Source organism: Loxodonta africana, chromosome 13 (genome assembly GCF_030014295.1).
Source record: "Loxodonta africana isolate mLoxAfr1 chromosome 13, mLoxAfr1.hap2, whole genome shotgun sequence".
Classification (NCBI taxonomy): Eukaryota; Metazoa; Chordata; class Mammalia; order Proboscidea; family Elephantidae; genus Loxodonta; species Loxodonta africana.
In genome coordinates this window covers 38,317,279-38,332,611 of record NC_087354.1, presented here as the reverse complement: position 1 = coordinate 38,332,611, position 15,333 = coordinate 38,317,279, and the positions used below count along the sequence as shown (strand labels likewise).

The following is a 15,333-nucleotide window of genomic DNA, read 5'->3' as shown; positions in this document are numbered from 1 at the left end:
GAGCAACAGAGAAGGAAGGAGAGTCAGGAATAGAAAAAGGAAATGGAATGTGTGGCTAATTGCCTCCATGAATAACTGGCTCTTTCATCATGAAATCACAAGAACTGGATAGTACCGGCTACCATTACTGAACATTTTGATTAAAAATTCTACACAAGAATCCTGATCCAAAGAGGGAAAAAGCAAAACAGAATTTCAAATTCTCGTGGACTCCAGACTTTCTGGAGCCATGGAGGCTGGATAAATCCCTGCAACTATTGGCCTGAGATAACCTTTAAACCTTAAACCAAGAATATCCCCTGAATTCTTCTTAAAACCAAATGATATTTTAGCTTAACTAGTAAAAAGGTCTGCCTTGAGCATTATGCTCCTTTAAGATCTATGTGGGATCAAATTGGCAACAGCAACTTGAAAGATTAAACAGGAACCTTAGGGGGCAGTGAATTTATGTTAATGGGGGATGAACAACTCAAAACAGGAGGGTGAAAATGATTGCACAACTCAAAGAATGTAATCAGCGTTATTCGATTGTACACGTAGAAAACTGTTGAACTGGTTGGTGTATGCTTTGCTGTGTATATTCTCAACAACAACAAAAATTAATAAAATTTAAAAAGAGTATGTCCATCTAGTATCTGACAGTGAGGAACGTAAAAGTAAAAACAGCAACAAAAACAAAAATAAAAACCAAATCAAATAAAAATGTAGCTAAGATCAGGCCCAAACAGAACGGTGTTTTGGTAAAAATTACTAAATGTAAGAAGAGGTTCCCTTCCAATAGGAGTATACAAACAACCCATTCCAATAATGATAAAACTATTTAATTCAGACCAATCCTCTAACTAAAAAAGGTGGACAACTGCAGCAATGACAGAGCTAAGAACACAGAAGCTGAGTAGAACTCGCAGACTCACAAGGCTAGGGAAACAAAAACTGGAGTTCAGGGTCCACCCGAGAGACGGCTCTGACAAGTCTACCACAATTTAGGTTGTGAGCGTGAAGAACAAATTGTAAACTGTCCTGACTGACAAAGGATGAAGTCTAGCTTTAAATCATCTCAATCCCTGATTGGATTAGGTGATCCTGGGTTGCTAGTGCCCACGCCTGAGAGAAGGAAATATAAATCCTCTCTGGAAAATAAAATCATGCAAGGCTTCAAATTTCTCCTACAATTTCTTATGTCTCCACTAAAAATAACCAGTCATATGAGACTTAAAGACAACACGACCAGAAAACAAGAGATGCAAACAACAGATACAAAACCACAAGGAATCAGGACAATAGAATTATCAGACACAAAGTTTCTAATTATTCAGAACATGTGCAAGGAAAGAAAACATGAGATTAAAAACTCTGGCAGAGATCTACTAATTATCAAAATAAACCAGATAAAAATTCAAAACTTAAAAATACAGTAACTAAAATTAATAGCTTACTGGATGCATTTAACCACAGCATATACACTTAGCTGAAGAGAGATTCCATACAGGTCAGAAAACATCCAGAATGAAAACAGGAGAGATAAAAAGGTAGAAGATGCAGAAAAAAAAAACAGACATAGGGGAATATATTGAAAAGATTTTCCATATATGGAAAGTCCTGAAACGAGAAGAGAAAAGGAGACAGAAACAATATTTGTAGAAATAATGGTTGAGAATTTCCAAAATTAATCAAAGACTTCACAAGATTTAAGCATTATAAATACTTCAAGAGAAATAATGGAGGCTCTGATAAGGGAATGCTATCTTCAAGATGCTGAAAGAAAGGAATTTCCATCCTAGAAGTCTATACCCAATGAAAACACTCTTCAAAAATGAAGGTTTTAAAAAAAAAAAAAAGGACAATAAAAATAAAGATATTTTTTCTATCGGCATATCCACACTAAAGGAACAATTCTTCCGAAAGGAGAAAGATGAGCCAAGTTGGAATCTTAAAGACCATGAAAAGAGCAAATATGTAGATCTAAATGAATATTGACTAATTATGTAATGATTCGGTGTAGGGTTTTAGATAATTATAGAATTAAAATGCATACAACAGCAGCACATATTTGGCACAAGATACATGGAGTCAAAGTGCTCTAAGGTCCTTGCATCGACCAGAAAAAGGAAAAATTTTAATTTATATTAAACTCTGAGAAGTCAATGGTATTGTAGTTGCAATTTAAGGTAGTTAAGTATAGTAAACGAACATAATTACTAAGCTAATGGAAATGGCAAACTGAAATTTAAAAAAAAAAAAAACAGAAGAGGAAAAAGCAGCCTGGAACAAGAAGGACAATTAAAGAGCACCAATAAGATGGTAGATGTAAACCCAAATATCAGTAGTAACATGAAATACAAATGGACTAATTGTTCCAATTAAAAGAAAAAGATTGTCTGATTTATAAAAAATACATGAGAAGATGAGCTAGAAAAGAAACCTCAGTTAATCTCAGGCTACCAAGCACAATTCTCTTTTCTAAATTCTGTCTTGGACACTGTCATCAATTGAATAGTGTCCCCCCAAAATCCCAGTATTGTATGGCTGTCCTCCATTTTTAATCTGATGTAATTTTCCTAAGTGTTGTAAATCCTAATCTCTGCCTGTGGTCAAAGAGGCAAGATTAGGTTATGTTAAAAAGATTAGGGTGAGTGTGGGCAAATCACTTCTTATTTTACAAGAGATAAAAGGAGAAAGAAGGGAGCAGAGAGATAGGGATGTCATGCCACCAAGAAAGAGGTGTTCTTTGGGCTGACCCAGGGTCCCTGGACTGAGACGTTCCTAGCCCAGGGGAAGACTGATGACAAAGACCTCCTCCCAAAGCTGACAGAGACAGAAAGCCTTCTGCAGGAGCTGGCTCCCTGAATCCAGACTTCCAGCTTCCGAAACTGTGAGAGAATAAATTTCTCTTTGTTAAAGCCATCCACTTATGGTATTTCTGTTACAGCAGCACTAGATTTGATGCATTTGAACACCAGTGACCGAAGACCAGACGAATTGTGGAATGACATCAGGGACATCATACGTGAAGAAAGCAAGAGGTCACTGAAAAGACAGGAAAGAAAGAAAAGACCAAGATGGATGTCAGAGGAAACTCTGAAACTTGCTCTTGAACGTCGAGCAGCTAAACCAAAAGGAAGAACTGATGAAGAAGGAAAAGAACTGAACAGAAGATTTCAAAGGGTGGCCTGAGAAGACAACGTATTATAATGACAAGGAGTGGGATTGCTGGATCGTACGGTAGCTCTATTTCTAGCTTTTTAAGGAAGCACCAAATTGATTTCCAAACTAGTTGTACCGTTTTACACTCCCACCAGCAGTGTAGAAGTGTTCCAATCTCTCCAAAGCCTCTCCAACATTTATTATTTTGTGTTTTTTGGATTAATGCCAGCCTCACTGGAGTGAGATGAAATCTCATTGTAGTTTTGATCTGCATTTCTCTAACGGCTAATGATCGAGAACATTTCCTCATGTATCTGTTAGCTACCTGAATGTCTTCTTTAGTGAAGTGTCTATTCATATCTTTTGCCCATTTTATAATAGGGTTGTCTTTTTGTAGTTGAGTTTTTGCAGTATCATGTAGATTTCAGAGCTCAGACGCTGATCGGAAATGTCAAAGCTAAAAACTTTTTCCCAGTCTGTAGGTAGTCTTTCTACTCTTTTGGTGACGTCTTTGGATGAGCATAGGTGTTTGATTTTTAGGAGCTCCCAGTTACCTAGTTTTTCTTCTGCACTCTTAATAATGTTTTATATACTGTTTATGCCATGTATTAGGGCTCCTAACATTGTTCCTATTTTTCCTTCCATAATCTTTATGGTTTTAGATTTTATATTTGGGTCTTTAATCCATTTTTAGTTCGTTTTTGTGCATGGAGTGAGGTATGGGTCTTGTTTCATTTTTTTGCAGATGGATATCCAGTTATGCCAGCACCATTTGTTAAAAAGACTGTCTTTTCCCCATTTAACTGTTTTGGGGCCATATGGAAGGTGTATGATTACATTTCTTAGTCCCTTTTTATTATTCTAATGTTTTCTTCTTTTATATAATAACATCGCTGTTATCCTGTTTTGAGCTTTTTTTTTTTATAATCTTGCTTTGTTTTTTGGATTTCCCTGTCTGGGTTGACTTCTGGTTGCTCTGCCCAGTGATCTAGTCTTGGGTCGATACCTGTTTATTGATTTTCTAACCAAAGAACTCCCTTTAGTATTTCTTGTAGTCTTGGTTCGGTTTTACGACTCCCCTAAACTTGTGTTTATCCGGAAATGTCTTAATTTCACCTTCATATTTAAGAGACAGTTTTGATGGATATATGATTCTTGGCAGGCAATTTTCTCCCTTCAATTTTTTTAAATATGTCATCCCATTGCCTTCTTGGCTGCTTGGTTTCTGCCGAGTAGTCCGAGGTTATTATTGGCTCTCCTTTGTAGGTGACTTTTCGTTTATCCCTCGCTGCTCTAACAATTCTCTCTTTATCTTTGGTTTTCGCAAGTTTGGTTATAATATGTCTTGGCAACTTTCTTTTCAGATCTACCTTACGTGGAGTTCGATGAGCATCTTGGCTAGATAGTGTCTCATCTTTCACGGTATCAGGGAAGTTTTCTGCCAACAATCTTCAACAATTCTCTCTGTATTTACTGTTATCCCTCCCTGTTCTGGTACTCCAATCACTCATAGGTTATTTCTCTTGATAAGTCCCACATGATTCTTAAGGTTTCTTCATTTTTTTAACTCTTTTATCTGATTTTTCTTCAAATATATTAGTGCCAAGTGATTTATCTTCGAAGGAACATTCTATTTTTGAAAGACTACATCACTGGATGACTCTTTATAAACCATTCCTATACTGAGTTTAGAATCGCCTCCTTATTAACTTATTAGTTCTACTTTTATGCCTTGTACCCATAAAGAACAAGTCAAATTAATGCTTCCAAACATGGGGTTGTTGTTAGATGCCATCAAGTCAGTTCTGACTCGTAACAACCCCATAGGACAGAGAACTGCCCCATAGGGTTTCCAAGGAATGGCTGGTGAATTTGAACTGTCGACCTTTTGGTTAGCAGCTGAGCTCTTAACCACTACACCACTAGGCCTCCAAATATACAGACCTTCAAATAATTGTAGACAGGCTATTAGGAAACCCCATGGTCTCCTTTTCAAATCCACAATTTAACCAACTATCTTAGGATATGGAATGGAATCCCTTCCCAAACCTGGCTACTGTTCTCTATACAAACCTCAAATTTCTCTATATAAACTCCTCTTAAAGTAATGCCTTAGTATTCAACTAAGTAATTCAGATGTGGCTGAAAAGCTGGAACCCCACTGCCTTAAAAGCAAAGCACAAGGACCTAACAAGTTGCCAGCAATCTAAAGGGTCCCATTCCTTCTTGCTCCCCCATCCCCATCCATATCTCAAGCTCCATTTTCTTATTATTCATGCTTCTTGGGTTGTCACCATGGATATCCAAAGCCATAAATATTGTTCTGACTCCTTCCTGTGAATCCTTCTTTCTGAGTCATACCTGCTATCCTCTAAAGTCTATGAATCCTGATACTATTAACTTGGCAAATCAGTTTAATGTCTTCCTCATGTTAGTTGGCTCAGGATAATCACATTCTTCCCAGGTCTTTTAAGAAATACTCTAACCCTAGCAAAGGCCCTTCCTTCTGGCATCAGAAGTCACAGTCCAGAATCATTCTTATTTTAAAAAAAAAGAAAAAAGTCGATCGAATCAATCATGCCCCTGCATAAAAGCCCCTAAGTGGCTCTTTAATGCATAAAGGTACAATCCCACACCCTTCATCATGACCTCCAAAGCTCTACAGCCTTCATCACACTGATTTCTTCCCTGAACAACCACAGGCTTTTGAAGATCAGGGGTCATATTTTAGATGTCTCCATATCCTCAAGCCCTTCTGTAGTACCTGATGCATTGACAAGTCTACCGAATTGAAATGGAAAAAGAAAATCTACAAAACAATTGTTGCATAAATTTTCTTCTCAACTGAGAAGACGTCAAAAAGAAACATCATACAATTCAAGTATAATTCCTTAGAAACACTTCCTAAACTTCTTTGAACAACTATTGCCACTGAATTGGTTCCAACTCAAAGTAAAACCCTATCAGGCACAGCAGAACTGCCGCCATGGGGTTTCCAAGGCTGTAATCTTTACAGAACCAGACTGCCACATCTTTCTCCTGCGGAGCAGCTGGTGGGTTCTAACCGCTGACCTTTCTGTTAGGAGCCAAACACTTAACCACTGCACCACCAAGACTCCTTTTTGACCAAAGCGTTCAATATTTTAAAGATTTAAGGCTATTAGATTTTATCTAGATTTCATATTAAAATCATTATTTTATTTAGATTCCATTGCTATTCTTTTTTAATCTTTATTTTTATCATTAAAAAAACTTTATTACTTAATATAAAACACCAATTCAAAAAAGTGCCTAATATCGAAATGTACACATTAAAACAAGTTATTGCAAAGTAAGTCCATGTAAATCACCACCCTGGTCAAGAAGTAAGAGCCAGTATCCAAGCTCCCGAGATGTCCCTTTCGACCCCCTCCCTTTGACCCCCTCCCTTTGACCCCCTCCCTTCGACCCCCTCCCTTCGACCCCCTCCCTTCGACCCGGACACACTCACTATGCTAACCTGGATGGTAATCCTATCTCTGCTTTTCTTGATAGCTTTACAGCCCAAGTATTAATCCAGAAATCAGTGTTTCTCAGCTTTTTTTTTCTCATTATTCCTCTATAAGAAGACTTTTTAGAAATATTTTTTCCTCATTGCCCCCTTCTCATGAGATAATGTTTGAAAAATGTACTATATACCTGTTTATGTTCTGTTTTCTTTTGGAGGGCCACAAATCATTGTCATGTCTAAGGTATTTCTCTCCAAGGACCAATTTTCGCCCCAGGAGGTGACACTGCCTCCGCTGAGAACGTTTTTACCTATTTTTTTTAACTCTATAGAAATGGAATGATGTGTTTTGTAGTCTGGTTTCTTTTCAACTGTGTTCAAGATTCTCCCTTTTTGGTGCACATAACTGTATTCCATATCATGAATACTGTAATTCTCCATTCTGCTGGGATGGGCACTGGGGATATTTTCTGTTTGGGGCTATTATAAACAATGCTGCTCTGAACCACCTTTTACATGTCTCCTGGTATATACACAAGCACTTGTTTCTTACAAGATACACCCCGAAGAGAAGAGTTCCTGACCCACAGGGTCTGAGTATCTTCAACTTTACCAAATATTACTAAATTGTTTCCCAAAACAGTTGTACAAATATATACTCCCAATAGAAGCATATGGAATTCCATTACTATTTTCTTACCTTAAAAGAGAAGTTAAGCAAAATATATTCTATGCCTTCTTTTTCTTTTAAGATCTGAAGATCACTGTGCAAAGGACTATCAGGATCAACCCTAAGAATTACAAAACGGATAACAGTTCAAACAAAAAAGTTAATTTTTCTTACTGTGACCTCAAAAAATATACCAATCCAAGAGCTAAAAAGAAGCCCCTAGGTTAAGCTCCAAACATTGGTCTAAAGCTGCTCTATGCCCCAGCAAAAATAAGTCACTAAAGCCTCCAGGTCCTCGGGAACAAAAGCCCAAAAAGAGATCATAGTACTGTAAAACTGTAAAATCTGTTCTCATAAGGCGGTTCACAGTTAGGACTCATTCTAAAAGAAAACGATCATGGTTATAGGTACATAATTTTGTGACAGTAGCTCTATTACAATGCCTAAAACTCAAAAAAAAAAATTTAATCTATTTCTCTAAAATTGTATTACTAGCCCACGGCCTCAAAGAGAAAAATATGCCACAGACAAGACCAATTACAAATCATATACAACTGTTCTACATACAGATCCTACTCAAATCTCTTATTTCAAATTATAAACTGGGTAGCACAGTCAATCTCATAAAGTTATTAAATACACTTTTGTTCCTGAGTTCCACCATTCTCTCACTGACTCCAGGAAACACTTTTTCCACAGCTGGTCTTTTTCTCCTTCCTCTTTTTCACTACTTGTTAGGCCTCAGGAACTGCTCATTTTAACAATCTATGAAATATTTCTATAGTGACAGGGTCTAATGTTCCAAGTAAAAGCCACTGTATAGATGGCAAATTAGGGGGGAAAAAATCTCCATTTTGATAGTCTACCATTGCAAAGAGAGGGTTAGCATAAAAAAGCCACTTACTTCTGCAGTTTAACATGCCAGTCATATAAACTGTCATTTATGAGTTCCACTGAATAAATCCCTGTAAAGACATAAGGCAAGTTAGTTATGCTCCATTTGATCATACGACTATTACTTTGGTGTAAATGTATACACTAAATAGCCAACAAAAGCTAGAAATTTTGCTATTAAAACAAGGAAAAACTAAGCTATTTTATAAATATTTTGCCACTAGAGCTGAGTATCTATGTCTTTAACAGGTAATTAAGGCCACAATTAAGAGGATTCTTTAATGACTTGGGAGCCCTGGTAGCACAGTGGTTAAGAGCTCGGCTGCTAACCAAATGGTCAACAGTTCGAATCCAACAGCTGCTCCCTGGAAACCCTTTGGGGCAGTTCTACTCTATCCAATAGGGTTACAATATAGGAATAGACTCGACAGCAATGGGTTTGGTTTTCTTTTTAATGACTTCAGAGATTGTTTATCATTAATTGTGAGTGGGAGAAAAAAATATGTAACACAAAATCATACGTATTTAAGATTTTTCTTTTATGTGCATGCAAACACTTCTATGAAAATAGAATCCCTCTACAATACTTTTACAATCTGCTTTCTTCAACCTTCTAGTACATATTTCCAAGTTAGTATATATAAATCAATGCCAACCTTATTAATAATTCTATAATAATTTATTTTATGAATACATCCAAACTTAACCAGTTCCATCCAATATCTGGGTTATTCTTTTCTACTACAAACAATGATGAAACAATTTAACATTTAAAGATAAGCTAGTATACAAATACTTAACATTATACAAGTATTTCTACAGATAACTTTTGAACTTATTACAAGAAAAGGACATTCAGTGTGCTTTATAGAGTGCAAGATACACGAAATTTCTAATGGCTCAGGGACAAGTTTGGTTATCTTGTATTCTATGAAGTTTTTTTTTTTTTTTTGAGTTGAGTTCTGATGCCTTAGATTTGACCATTCTTGAGAATTCCTGAATGATTCATGCTGCTATCTTTTCAAACAAATGGAAGTTTGGTTCTTTCCTTTATGTAATACAGTTATACACTGTAACAACATAGGCGAGTTCTACCTTTAGAGAGGTGCCACAATATTCAAGTCTTATTGGGTAAGAAAGAACACTCTTAAATCAAACTATGAAATGGAAAAGAACCTTACCTATCTTAAACTAATACTCTGACTACCTCTACAACAAGAGTTGAGTATGTTGTTTTCCCAAAAGGTGGGAAAACAATCATAAAAATCAACTTCACAATTATAACTCTTTGTTTGTGCAGTAAAACATATTTACTTCCAAAACAGATACTCCTTGTGCTTTTCTCAAAAGATAAAAATCATATGGATTAATCCCCAACAGGAATAAGATAAAAAATAGTTAAATGATGTATCCATAAGGACAGTAAAAAGGTAAGTAAGCTCATCCTATTTTAATTTCCTACATCTTTTGATAATTTAGTTAAATTTGAATTTCACATCCCTAAAATAAGGTTAATAAAACATTTTCATTCCTGTTAGAAGAAGTGAAGTTTATTATACAGTTTTATTACATTAAAAGAGCAGAAGGACAATGGTGGCAGCAGAGATCCAGAGGTCCTTACCTGTTTTATAACTCTGTGATCTGTATATGTCCCTGAGCTCTTTCATAAGTCTATCTGAAGCTTGCACTGACCCAGACACTGCACCCTGAAACATAGAACTCACTGTTTACCAAGATCTATTGAATTAAATAGTTAAAAGATTTAAGGTATTTGAACCTGAAATAAAAGTTCACAATGAGATTGTAAAAATGGATCACCACTGAACATTTTAAGAAATTAAAAGATACAAATTGAATTCAATGAAGGATTATAATGTTTCCACAGTAATGAAAAACTGGGGACAAGTCTGGTTCATTTACTATTTCTTATTATTTAAAAAAAAAAAAAAGTCTAGACCTCCATTGACCCTGCATTAACCTAGAATTTAGTATGAGTCTGTTCCAAACCCTATCAAATTTTGAAATTACTAGAGCCCCTCAGCATTGATAAGACTAAAAGCAAAAATGTTACAATGAAGATCTGAAGGTCCAGTTCACGTATTAGGAGCTTGAGAAACAACACACTAGTCTGCATGTAACTAGTTCCAGTTCTCTTCAGTGCTGGGACCTCTCTAAAAATGAAAATGTGCCATCATCTTACCCTAAGGCTGAATAGGAGCTGAACTATTTATCTTAAGTCAAAAACACTTAGAATGCTTTTATATTAAAAAAAACAAAAAACTCTAACCATGTGAACGAAAATTTTTAAACGCTGCACTATACTTAGAAGGGGAAAAGAATCAAGTTTACAAAGATATTCCTAGCTGTGTGACTTTGAACATACTACTTGATTGAAGCCATTTTCACATCTGAAGACTATTTCACATTAACGATGAAGATTAAATGAGAAAGCATATGAAGTGTGAAGTGCTTAGCATACACAATGTCTAGCATGTGTAAGTGTTCAATAATTTATAATTGTTTGGACTATAATTCATAGCCACAAAGTACATCAATCACAAGACGCAAAGTAAAGTATTATTAATTCAGATGCCATAAACTTTTTTTTTTTTTTTAAATAATCAAGATATGGGCTGGGCTAAAAGTCTTTATTTTGTTTAAAAAAAAAAATTGGCCAATTAAATTAATATAGTAAGCAGAATTGACAAAGATAAAGTAATCTACCTGTTTATAACACTTGGTATCTACTTGCGTAATAATTCATTCCCCGTGTTCAAGAAACTGTGCTCAAGACAAAGAGACCAGTCCTCATGTTTCACGGGGTTGATAAATAGCTCTAGAATACCAGGTGTTGAGCCAGAGCAGCCAGACTATCAGTTGGTGTTCCCCTATTCTGTCTGGGCATTTATATACATCATTCTCATTTATTCTTCATGGCAATCCAAAAGGTATATATTGTCTACATTTTAGAGCTGAGGAAACTGAAGCCACATGTGTGTGTTTGTCACCAAACCCAGTGTTCATTTCACTCCCCCACGCTGCTTTGAACAAAAGAGACATTAAGCCAAAAAAAAGAAGTAAAAGCTTAAAGAAACTCAAGGGAAAAATTACTTTTGGTTTGGTCAGGACAGGACAGATCAGCGATCAGGTTCATGGAGGGCAAAGAATTTGAACTGTACTTTGCAGGATGAATTGAATTTGAGTCTATAGATCCCTTAGAAGGAAGGTAACCAGGGAAAACAGCAAAAACAGGATGGAAAGGGGGTATGTGCAGGGAACAGCAGGTGGTTCCAGGATGTGAAGAGCAGGTGAACAGGGTAGAAAGTGTCTATGAATAGGTGAGAAACTAGGGCATCAAAAACATATGGCTGCCACAACCAAGGCAGGAAGGAAGGAAGGGAGCTGAGATCATAATCTTAATGAACTGTTCCATATGTGTATTACCTGTAATTACTTTACCTAACCACATGTCATAGATTGAACTATGTCCCCCCCCAGAATATTTGCCAACTTGGTTAGGCCACGATTCCCACTCAGTGTTGTGTGGCTGTCTTCTGTTTTATGATTAGTATAGTTTTCCTACATGTTGTAAATCCTAATCTCTACCCGAGGAAAGACTGGATTATGTTGAAGAGGATTCGAGTGGGATGTAATATGCTTGCTCAGGTCACATCACTGATCCAATGTAAAGGGAGTTTCCCTGGGGTGTGGCCTGCACCCCTTTTATCTTATAAGAGACAAAAGGAAACAGAAGCAAGTAGAGAGCTGAGGACATCAGACAACCAAGAAAGCAGCACCAGGAGCAGAGTGCATCCTTTGGATCCAAGGTTCCTGCACAGAGAAACTCCTCAACCAGGGGAAGATTTATGCCAAGGACTTTCCTAAACTGACAGAGAAAGCCTTCCCCTGGAGCTGGCACTCTGAATTTGGACTTGTAGCCTACTAGAATAAATTTCTCCTTGTTAAGGCCATCGACTTGTGATATTTCTGTTATAGCAGCACTAGATGACTAAGATACCACAGAAATGCATATTCTAGATATTTACACATACTTACATTTAGATGGTCTTGCCTTTGAGTCTTCCTAATTTTTTCTAATATTGCCAAATTTTCTTTTTCAATTCCTTCATCCTCTGACTTTTTTCCACTAATAGGCTCTTCTTCCTTCATCTCATAGTGATCCAAGTCTTCTATATCCTACAAAAAGTTTTAAAAGTTAGTTTATTCAAAGTATTTCTCTTTAGTAGTGTCTTATGCCAAAAGTTAAATTACTCTTGATTCAAAGGGGAACAGAAAAGAGAGAATACATTATTCTGTGGGGGAGGGCAGGAAGCCTCCATGCTCAGTTCAAAAGGTTCCCTCTTTTATATCCTATATTTTAACAGCTAGAATCTGAGAAAAGCATATTTAGTAGTTTTACAAAGCCGTAGCTATTACCAGGTAAATAAGCCATCTTTTAAATTTCCTATTAAAAGGAGTTTTTGAAACAATTTAGCAGAAAGTATCAAGAGCCCTGGTGGCACAGTGGTTAACTGCTCAGCTGCTAACCAGAAGGTTTGGTGGTTTGAGCCCACCAGCCGCTCCGTGGGAGAAAGATGTGGCAGTCTGCTTCCGTAAAGATTACAACCCAGGAAACCCTATGGGGTAGTTCGATTCTGTCCTATATGAACTGCAATCAACTCAATGGCAACAACACTGTTTTTTTTGTTTTGGGTTTTTTTTTTGATATCAAGAGCCCCAATTGTTGATACTTTGTTGCAATAACTTCTAGAAATCAAGTCCAAGAAACTACTCTAAAATGTGATAAAGATTGAGGCATAAGGATGCCTATTTCAACTTTATAACTATAAAAACAAATACAAAACCTGCACGTTCAAGAACAGTATAACAATTAACTCAATTCCATGGAATACTGGGTGGCTGTCAACATGGCATAAGCATTTCTTCTGTATCAGTAAAATTTTGATATGAAAAAAACACAGAATACAAAACTGAATCTCAATTATGCCAAAATAAGCATAGAAAAAGAAAGACTAGAAGGAATTACACCAAAATGTTAATAGCTGCTATCTACTGAGATGTTATCCTGGGATTTTTCCTATTTTCCAAGTTTTCTACAGTGAACACCTATTGACTTTATTATTAAAAATAGAAGACTGTGAATAATACCTGTAGACCAACATTTTAATCACCACATCATTCTGCTCCCTCCTTTCCTATATTACCTGCTCATACACATTAATCTATGGAGATTTTTTTTATCTTACGCTTTTTCAATTATCTTACTTCTCTTTACTTCATTACCAAAATCTCTAAGAAAGTTTACATATCCTACCTCCACTTGTTTAAGGTAACTATATCACTGTGATTTCTAGATCACATGAATGATCACCTTCTATCCAGATTCAACAATCTTTTTCTTGGAACACCATCTCTGAATCCCTATTATATTCCTTTCTGCCCATGACTCTTCACTTCCCAGAGCTCCCTCCCCTGGTATGCCCCTTTCAGCTCTATCTTCCTTTCTACCTCGCAAATGCTCTCAGTATGTATATGGACGTCCTCCTCCTACACCTTCAGCCTCAGCCACACGCATCCACAGAGCTTCTCCACTTCATTGTTAGTCAGCACATCCCAAACAGAATTCATCATTATTATCTTTCTAAAACAATATTCTCTGCATACTATTTTCTTCTGCTTATGGCTTTCTTATCAACAATCATACCAAATGCAAATATGTTTATCTCTAATTCAAGACTTTTACCTATCTGCTTCTTCTAGCCAACCTTGCTTCCCATGACGACCCTGACAAACCAACCTTCCTGTCCCACAAGGACAGCAAATAATGCACCGAAACGTGCCATGTCCAAGGTTGTGCTGGGGCCTTTTCCACCACACTGTTTTAGTAGCCTAGAATATCTTCTTTTCATCTACCCAAATCTGACATCTCCAAAGTCCAGTCTCCTAGCTTTCTAAGTTTCCCCTAAATGTTGCTGCCTCTTGTTGCTCATCTTGTGGGGGGCTGGGGGGAGGGGGGATAGGTATCTTTGAAATTTGTTCTAAATTTTTAGGTGTATTTCTCAATAAGAGATAGTTTCATTACTTTCAGCGAATACTATATTTTTTCACAAATACTGCACCCATGTAAATGATGTGCCCACACATAAGACGTGTGGGAATGATGAAGTTAAGTGAAACAGCTCTGGCATAAAATGTGTGTTATCTGCGTAAAAATACAGTATCCCTGAAATGTTTTCAAATTCTCCTTTTATTCAAACAGCAGTTTCCTCTGACTAAAAATAACCAAATACAGGTTAAGTATTAGTTACTAATAAATGCTGATATAATTTTTGTGCTAAAAAATGTTAAGAGCTCTTAATTTCCAGGTCATCAAATCTAAGGCCTTCAAATATGTAATTTGCTCAAAGACATCATTAGTTAGCCATAAAGCCAGATTTTAGAATTATATTCAGTTCCAAATACAATGTGTTTTTCATCACTCTGCATGAACATTGCTTTATCGAAGAAGATTAGAGAATTACCAAAATGCTCAAAAATGAAGATATTTATAAAATGTTATTCTTACATAAATATACCTACTTCAGCCATCTCTTCCTCCTCCTCCTCATCTGAAGTCACTTCCTCTGTTGTCCCATTCTGAAATGGAGAAAGAATTTGCCAGGGCTGTCCAGAGCAATAAGCACACACTGAGCTCATCAGAAGACTGGTGCTACAGCTTTAAGGGAAGATTCTCCGCCATCTGCCACTGCACTTTCACTAGCAAACAGGGAGCTTAGAAAATTTAATGCATTTATTTTTACGTCCAGCTTTGATTTGACACATAGAAACAACTCTGAACAACCCAACTTAATCAATGCCTTAAGGAAAAAATAAAGGTAATGGCTCAAATATAAAGCAAAACTGAAATTTAAAAAATAATCTAATTTAAAATAAGGAAACATTTTTATACATATGGTTACATGTATAAGATCAGTGGCTTCTTTAATTTAAAATCAATACCCAAATCACTGGTTCCTTAAAATATCTACTTTTTAAATTCGGAAGAGCCCAAATCCTTCCATAAATTCAACTGCCTTACATTCTTAAAAGTCAACTGTGCCATAAAGGGGTAGATATT

At 36.4% G+C, this 15,333-nt stretch overlaps 1 protein-coding gene across 4 annotated transcripts in view; it reads right to left on the bottom strand.

Annotated features, from left to right (window-relative positions):
• Positions 1-15,333, bottom strand: part of UBE2Q2 (ubiquitin conjugating enzyme E2 Q2) — an 85,821-nt gene that overhangs the window by 28,349 nt on the left and 42,139 nt on the right. For all 4 annotated transcript variants that reach the window (XM_064267218.1, XM_064267219.1, XM_064267216.1 and 1 more), the window contains 5 exons: positions 14,796-14,852; positions 12,252-12,392; positions 9,817-9,901; positions 8,206-8,266; positions 7,332-7,422 (listed from right to left, as the gene is read on the bottom strand). In XM_064267218.1, the coding sequence (XP_064123288.1) occupies positions 7,332-7,422; positions 8,206-8,266; positions 9,817-9,901; positions 12,252-12,392; positions 14,796-14,852 (435 nt within the window). The remainder of the gene's footprint in view (positions 1-7,331; positions 7,423-8,205; positions 8,267-9,816; positions 9,902-12,251; positions 12,393-14,795; positions 14,853-15,333) is intronic.